At 37.1% G+C, this 8768-nt stretch overlaps 1 protein-coding gene and 1 non-coding gene across 3 annotated transcripts; both read right to left on the bottom strand.

The window, feature by feature from the left end:
• Window positions 1-1586: 1586 nt before the first annotated feature.
• LOC122454118 lies at window positions 1587-1693 on the bottom strand. The gene has a single exon (XR_006273327.1). It is a non-coding gene; the product is annotated as a U6 spliceosomal RNA (small nuclear RNA).
• A 1-nt stretch (window position 1694) lies between these two features.
• G6PC2 (glucose-6-phosphatase catalytic subunit 2) lies at window positions 1695-8255 on the bottom strand. Of its 2 annotated transcripts, XM_043487838.1 has the most exons (5): window positions 7967-8255; window positions 7282-7391; window positions 5244-5355; window positions 3139-3254; window positions 1695-2336 (listed from the first exon to the last, which is right to left on the bottom strand). In XM_043487838.1, the coding sequence occupies exons 1-5, from the start codon at window positions 8182-8184 to the stop codon at window positions 1825-1827; spliced, it is 1068 nt and encodes a 355-aa protein (XP_043343773.1). In that variant the 5' UTR covers window positions 8185-8255; the 3' UTR covers window positions 1695-1824. The 2 variants fall into 2 exon arrangements, with proteins under 2 accessions (XP_043343773.1, XP_043343774.1); XM_043487839.1 differs by lacking the exon at window positions 3139-3254 and having other exon boundaries at window positions 7967-8225.
• Between the last annotated feature and the right edge of the window lie 513 nt (window positions 8256-8768).

Raw genomic sequence — 8768 nt, 5'->3', positions numbered from 1 at the left:
ATATGCAGAACTCAACTAATAAATATAAGCATTTCATAATTTTCCTGGGTTAGAGCATGACCTACAGGAAGGCACTCGATTTCCCTGGTTTTGAAAGATTAGCTCCTACAAATAACATATAAGGATGACATAATGAAGAGATAAACCTTTGGGGTGGAGTAAATAATGTTCTAAGCAGAGAGTCTTCAGAAGAGTTTATTAAAATGTTGGAAAGCACTACCATAAAACAGAGACCAAGAGTTAAGAAGAGATTCAAGTCCAGAAAGTAACCAAGCCTATATCCTTCCCTGTTGATATGTAACTGTAACGAGAGCTACTGCTAGCCCCATCCGTACCCAGCATACTTGGTATAAGTTAAACAGGATATGACATTTTAAGGTCATTTCTGGAAAAATTACTGACTTACATGGCAACCATCATAGAACCTATGTAAAAGCATTCATTCCTATCGATTTTTACCTCTTGAAGAAACAAAATACAGTGTCATGTAAATAACATGTCAGAAGATTGGGTTCTATTGTTCTGATGGTGGTGTGATAACAGTGAGTTTTTTCACCTGAATAAACCTCCATTTCCTTATCTAAACACTGAGGGGATCAGATCTGACTGCCATTAAAATGCCCACAGGAGCCAGAAGCACCCTGACTTTCAGATGATAAAATTTTCTGATACTGGTGGTTCTGTGAGGTACCGAAAACAGCGGCAGCATGCGGAGTGCATGTCTCCTACTGGTGACAGCCGGCTACAGTGGATTGTCTCCAGGTGGGAATGCAGGCCCTGTGTTACCATCCAGTCAGGTTATTCGGGAAAATACAGAAATTCAAACTTTTATGTCAAATATCCTGGTTTTGAAATACTGGCAACTAATCTAAAATTAGGGCTTCTCTGGGGGCCCAGGGCTAAAGAATCTGCCTGCAATGCAGGAGTTCCAGGGTTCAAACCCTAGGTGGGGAAGATCCTCTGGAGAAGGGAATGACTACCCACTCCAGTACTCTTGCCTGAAGAAGAATTCCACTGGACAGAGGAGCCTAGCAGGCTACCATCCCTGGGGGTCACAAAAAGTCAAACAGGAATGGTTGACTAACATACACTCTAAAGGAGCGGGGAACACAGGCAACTCTGAAGGCCAAACTAAACATATATGTGAATGGACTGGGTCTTTTTTTTTTTTTTTTTTTGGTGCAATAGATGGCATGTGAACACAAAAACTGTCCATTCCTGTATCTATTTTCACAACTGATTTATTTTTTATTTTTTTATTTTTTCAGTGGGTTTTGTCATACATTGACATGAATCAGCCATAGATTTACACGTATTCCCCATCCCGATCCCCCCTCCCACCTCCCTCTCCACCCGATCCCTCTGGGTCTTCCCAGTGCACCAGGCCCGAGCACTTGTCTCACGCATCCCATCTGGGCTGGTGATCTGTTTCACCATAGATAGTATACATGCTATTCTTTCAAAACATCGCACCCTCACCTTCTCCCACAGAGTTCAAAAGTCTGTTCTGTACTTCTGTGTCTCTTTTTCTGTTTTGCATAAAGGGTTATCGTTACCATCTTTCTAAATTCCATATATATGTGTTAAAAAATATGGAACGCTTCACGAATTTGCGTGTCATCCTTGCGCAGGGGCCATGCTAATCTTCTCCGTATCGTTCCAATTTTAGTATATGTGCTGCCGAAGCGAGCACTGGACTGGGTCTTATGGCTGCCATTTGTGACCTCCCACTGAAAACCTCCAGTTTCTCTCTGCCCTGCTGGTCCTATGTGAGGATGGGTTAGCGTCATCCTGGGGCCACAGGCGCTAACCCTCCACACAATTCTAATTAAGCTTTTTTGCATTTGGTTTCATTAACATATGAATACAGTAGGGAATCAGGGCAACCACAGTCAGTGGGATGGACGCACTTTTACAGAAAGACAGCACGTAAAACAAATACTCGGTGTCAGTGGGGATCTTGATGAAATGGTAGAGCTGCAGGGTGGTCAACGAGGCCAGGGCACAGAGCAGCCGGAAGCTCAGCCTGTAGCCGTTTTCTCCTCGACAGCTCCTGAGGAACATCTCTGAGTGAATCGCAAAGCCCAAGCCAAAGAGGACCCCGAGGTTTCTCACAAGTCCGGCAAAAGGCGTGGTGTCAATGTGGATCCAGTCAGGATTGGCGCACCATTTCTTGGCTACGGGCACGGACCACAGCAGGTCAATGTCAAGAAGTCTGAGAAGCAGGTAAAAGCCAAGTGCAAACAGGAAGAGGAACAGATTGGTCTTCAGGTATGCGCTCAGGCTGGCTGTTTGGATACCTGGAGTGTATTCAAAGACCTCCGCTACCAGGACGCCTGGGGATTGGAAAGCAACACTGAACAGAACTGTGTGCCTTTGAGATTCTCAGGAATCATTCCTTTCTGAATTAAAGAATTTAGCCATAGTTTTCAATGATAAAGGGCTGTAGAAACCTAGGTTCTATCCATTTTCCAAAGCCTGTTTTGTAAAGGCAGTAACTGAAACCTCACTTTTCCCATGGTCTTTTACCCATCCACATTAGCACAGGGGGGATCTTTCAGGAGTCCAGGGCACTGAGTGACAACCCACTTTATAGGCAGAGCACTGATCTAGGTGCTTGCAATTAATATTTCAATTGCCACAGCCAGTTAATGTAGACAGCCTTTGAAAGATATGTGGAGTTGAAAAGCGGAAACTCGATCATTGTGAACGCTGGTAGAAATACAAAGCAGCTGCTGAATGAAGTCCACAGTTAGGTAATAATCACTGCAGGTGTTTCAAGAGAGTGACATGGTGTGCAGGTTGGAAGGCCATTATTAAGTCTCCCAAACCAAGACACAAGCACACTGTCCTTCATGGTGGTTCGGGAGTTGGACTCAACACTAGTCACACTTTAGAGAAGCCCAACCGTGTCACTAAGAGGTTATGCGCTTACACTTTTGAGTGAGAATGTGCCATTGTCTGTATGGAGGATTTGAGAGATATGAAGAACCACTTAAGCTCCTAGGGCAGCATTAAGTTATCAGTGGTTTGATAGAATTACCCGAGTTTGGGGAACCAATTAGCAGAGAGAATCTGACAACATAAAGGACACTAACGCTTTCAATGATACAACAAAAGGTAAGTGATCATATTTACCACCAATTACTCCAAGAATAACTTGATGAGGAAAATGTGTTGCTATGAATACTCTGGAGATGCAGACACTGATTTGAATCAACCAAAAAAGACTCCAAAGAAATGACCAAGTCAGTCTACGATGGAAAAATAGAGACAAGCATAAAAAGCAAAGAAATTGTATCACTCATAAAAATGGGCGGGGGGTTGAAACCAGGTGATCTTTGATAGAGGTATCTTCTAGCTGTGATGTAATATCATAATTCTAGAGGGTCTTTCAATTTTTTTTGCACTCCATAGGATTTCAAATGTTTTAACAGATGTTTCTATATTTATCAATGCATTAAACTGAACCAGTGCTAGGCTATATCGTGAAATTTTAATAAATGCTTTAAAAAGAAACCAACTTGGCATCCTGATAATTATTCTAATGAAGGGAAATTCAAGTTTGGGGGAATTATTAATATCTACAGTGATCTAGAATAAATTATATATATTTTTACTCCCTGTCATATGTGCTTCCTCTTTCCTCTCTCAACGTCTCTTTGCTTGAAGAAAACTCACAGAAGAGGCAGCTGCCAATCTGATGAAAAGCACACAGGCATTCCATCAAGGGCGAGTTTTCACTGGGTTTAATTTCAAGACTCTCAAGCCCTCAAGAGTCCTGGTTCCTTGGTTTTTGACACGTAGAAAATAAGAAACAGAAAGTGACCTATGGGTTATATGTGTTGAATTAGAAGCTGTAGTATGCAGAAAACTTATAAAAATATTTAAGTCCAAGCAATGTTCATTATTTTAATAAAAATTTATTAGCAATAATGAGTTCTAGGAATCCTTGACGGTTCTGAATGATTTGTCCCTGATAATTGGACTAAATTTTGGATATTGAAAAGTTAAGGAATAGAGAGAAACAAGACATTCAAAGAGAAAGTAAGCAGGGGTTATCCATATAGAAGAAGAATCAACAAGGATGTGGTAATATTTAGATAAGGTGTGGGCACTCAGTACATTTTGATGGATCAATGAAATGATGCAGTTATAAGAATCAAAGAAGAGTCGAGAATTTTTTTTTTGGAAGAAACAATTTTCCAGATTTGAGAACTGGAGGAGAAAATTAACTACAGAGAAAAGGCAAGGCTTATCTAGATTCCTACTTTGAAAAATTGTCTATGGATAGAAAATGCTAATTTTAAAAAATTACAACATGTTTTTACCATTGTTGTTTTGGATTGGATAATGAATACCTTAAGGCATACAGGTCACAGTCTCATTAGGATAAACTTTAAAAATGCCCAAGTTCCTTTGGTTATTTGTTTTGTATATTGCCCAGTATTACTCTAAAAAGTGGAGTATGAGAAGAACCTTGGAAATTCTTTATTATAAAGAACTTCCGTGTAATGGTGTATCTTATAGTATCTTTTATGCAATTAACTGGAGAATCTTATTTCAGACTGCCTAATAATTTATGATTAAAGTGATGCTCAAAATTGTTTTAATGATAGTTAAAGTGTATCAGGAAAGAAAAAAAGGAAAAAGTATAAAAATTTTGAATAATTTAAAGGTCTAGGCCTTTTAGAATGTTATGAATCTACTAACATTAAATCTACTAACATTAGAATTTAAGTTTGCTTCTGGATGTTTTAGATTAAAAGATTGCATAATATTTAAAGCTAGAATATATGTTATTTATTAGTTAGTCAAAGAAGAAAGCATAATTATACTAAAGTAACCAATGCATTCTAGGGAAATGAGGTTTCTCAAAAATTTCTGTTTAATCTTAAAGTAAGGGAATATGCATGCAAAAATACTTCCTTATATAATTTTAGATGACTTATTTATGAACTACCAAAGTGAGTATAGTATTATGGGAACCCCAAAGGCACATTTAAAAAGTCATTAATCAATTAAACATTTCCAACCCTGTAATGTGGTAATCACTGTGAGTTAATTAGGATATTATCTTAAAGCAAAATATTAATCTTCTATTCATTTTGCTATACTGGCTATGACAGAATTGAATAAGCACATTTCAATAATTAAAAATACACTAAACTGAAACTTTAAAAAGACTTTCTGTGTTTAAAACTGTCACGTTCCAGTGCTACAGAAATTGGAGCAAAACTGACCTGTGCAGAGTGATAAAAGACTTGTCCATCTGACTGATGGTGTGGCTCAGGGCCGCTGTCACCATGACATACCAGACACACGATGAACCCATTGCATGGCCAGATGGACTTCCTGCAACAAGACAGTGGCAATCCATTTGGAAGGTGGTTAATAGAGTACAACTATCGGAAATGGACAATAGAATAGCATATTATATATTACAAATAACTCAGGAAAAAACCATAGGACATAGGCTATTTGTAACGCTTAGTAATGGGTAGAAATAAAGAAAATTGAGGCAAATACTATTTCAAAAAATTTCCCCGGGTTATTCAAGTTCATTGAAGTCCAGAAATCAAAATGCTCAAGTCTAATTAAGAACTCAGGCTGTTGCATCAAAAAATCTGCCACAGCCTTAGTCATTCTTCATATCTAATTGTTTTTAACTGATGATAAAATTGAAGTACTTAGATTGAATCTTGAATCAGCTTATTTTCCTTGGGCTGAAAAGTCAAACGTCTTAAAGCTATCACTGCTATGTCTCATTTACCAACTAACTGCTATGTACTAGCTACCCCCATGCCCATCTTGTGACTGGTTGCTGCACTAGGAGCCTTTGTCATTAAATGGAAAGGGGAAGCTACAAAGTGGTATCAATCCTAGCAGAATAAATCTGCAGACAGGAAGCCTTTATACTCCCAGAATGTCTTTCCCATGTTGCTAGATCTTTTTTTTCAAAAATCACTTTGTTTTGATGTACTCCTTGAGTTTTTACCAAGTGGAGATTCATTGAGCTTAAACATCAGTCTCTTTTTGAAAAACACCAAGTTAAATAAAGACAAATCTATTACTTATGGATCTGTTTCTTTCAAATCAATTTTTTAAACAGAAATTTTCACGGCTTTTTATATGTTTCATGAGTTGAAAAACTTCAAGGAGTGAATATAAAATGTAGTATTTCTTTTTTTCTTTTCCAGAAAATGTCTCATAAGACAGAGCGTGTGCTGGGAAGTTCTGGGATAAACCAAAGTAGCATTTCAATTGTCCCAAATGCTATCCATCCATCCATCCATCCATCCATCCATCCATCCATCCTGCATTGTTTTAACAAAGATAAAATACATACCACCCCTGACATGATGGAATGCACAGTCTGTTGGAGGAGTTAGATAATAAATAACTAATAATAGTATAGTGTGATAAGTACTATAACAGATGGATGCCTACTTTTTTGGTAGCAAAAAAAAAAAAAAAAAAGATATTCCAAGAACTTATTAGGAACTTACGCATTCACTGTATTCAAGGTTAGTCTCAGGATATCAAATGCCAAGAATTTTAAGCTATGTAACAAATTGGAGGTACAATATAACACAATCTTACAAATTAAAACAATATGCAATTTACCTTATGTATATATATTTAAAACTTTTTATAATCTTAAACTCAACTCTCATAGTAAAGATTTTATACTCATACAAAATCTTACTTATGAGAGAGTGGACCAAGAAGTCTACTTATATACTGTATACACAAGAGAAAAAACAAAGTGGAAAGAAATAACTCTAAGATTAGAGAGAATTTCGGCAGGCAATAGTAATACCAGGAAGTCTTTACCTTTCTTACAGAAACCCTGTCTATTGTCTCATTTATGTGATTCTCAGAAGATCTATAATAACGTTGAAAGATGCACAGCATCAGATAAATCAGCATTTCCGGTATTTTAATATATATTTTTTAAAATTTGTTCTAGTTAATTGTCTTTTGTTTGTTTCTATATCAAACCATGACCTTCTTCCAAAAAAAAAAATGCCAAGAATAAAATCATTTGGGGAATATTCTAACTTATCCTTTTACAAATTTTTAAAAAATGAAATTTTCTTACTCATAAAAGTTTTACCCTTTTCATTAGCAATTTTTGTTCATGAACTTTTAGCATCCTCACCCATGCAGTTTCCTTTAAAACCCTCTATGATACTGTGCAGTTATTAGGTGATAATTATGTATAATGGCTATCTGTTGGAATATCTTTAGTAACCTGAGGCTGCTTTAATAGCTTACCTGGACCAGTTTCGCATGTAGTGGGGAACTGTTCAAGGCATGGACTTGAGTGATTTGGGTAAATCTGAGTTTCTTGGACCCACCAGTAAGGCCGATGACCAAATAATATCCTGTATTTAAAGAAATACAAATATGCATATATGTTTAAACACACAGTTATTACTTAACTGGAGACTAACTATTCTCTCCTATAAAAATGACTCAAGCAGACTGTTGATGAGGAAAGCTCATTATTGAGAGACTTTGAAAGAACTTGAGTTCTGGTCTGTCTCTCATTAGAGAGGATGAGTCATATGGAGTTTGGGCATCCTAGTTTCCAATAAAAACAGGGACTTTTTTCCTTACAAGGGAAGTCTTTCAGTGCTTTGGATATTTAGACTGAAAATACCAAAGTGGTCCTTGGAATTATTAATCTGTTCATTATGGTGCAATTCGTTTAACTCACTTCTTGGTTAATCACACCATATATGTTATAGGCTTTTGGAATTTACTTCTAAGTCAGATAAATTATAGACTTCTATGCTCTTTTGTAAGTTCTGTTTACAAATAGGTGTTTCTAGTTAACCCGTATGTTGGAAAGATTTTCCAAGTAAAACTATACACATCTGAAATGTGAGCATTAAGCCAAAGCTACAAATTTTAGAAGAAGCTTTATGAAGAATGAAACAAAACAGAACAGGCTTACCATTTAAAAATAAGATTGAACCAATCCCCAATGACTGCTACCCATATCATCTTAGTTCCAACTGTCTGATTAAGTTGAAACCAAAGTGGAAAATAAATGGAAAAGATATTCCGGGGATCTCCAACATTGGACATAAAATTTAGAAAATTGTAGTAAGCTCGGTAGTCCTTCTGCAAATGCTGAATAACGAGCACTCCATTCCTATGAAGGAAATCCATCTTGAAAGAGAGGCAGTTCTAAACATAGAATGAGTGGAGCTGAAGCGCTCTGAGTTCTACCATTTTTATACGATACGGTCTTGGCGTTTTTTTACTGTGACATGTGATACTGACCATCTGTGGAGAGGGCATGTCTATCCTCCTCTGCTGAAAAGTTCATCTGCTTTATGATTTTAATTGATGCCAAAGAGGTGAAGTACATGCTGATCTGTGTGGCAAGTCGAGGGGAAATTTGGGTAGAGACACAATGCATTTCTTACACAGTCTGTCTTTTGTGTGAACAGTTGGATCATGTTTGCTTGAAATTTTTGCACAGTTCATTTCCTTCCAGGCAAGAGACATTAGCAATTTCTGTGCTTCACTAGAAGACTATGTAAATAATTACTGCATGTCAAATAGCCCTTAAAGCAATGCATTTTAATTTAAAATAGACTGTGGCTCTTTGACTATTATATTGGGTCTTTCAGGAAAACGGATGCGTAAGTATCTAGGCATGAAAAATTTATATGGTATGACAGTATCTTCTGATTGCAGATGTTTAAATAAAAATATTTTGATATTTCCTTATTAGCAAAGAGAATAAT

The sequence above is a fragment of the Cervus canadensis genome, chromosome 15, assembly GCF_019320065.1.
Source record: "Cervus canadensis isolate Bull #8, Minnesota chromosome 15, ASM1932006v1, whole genome shotgun sequence".
Lineage (NCBI taxonomy): Eukaryota > Metazoa > Chordata > Mammalia > Artiodactyla > Cervidae > Cervus > Cervus canadensis.
Note: the sequence above shows the minus strand (reverse complement) of the source record. Positions and strands in the feature narration are given on the sequence as shown.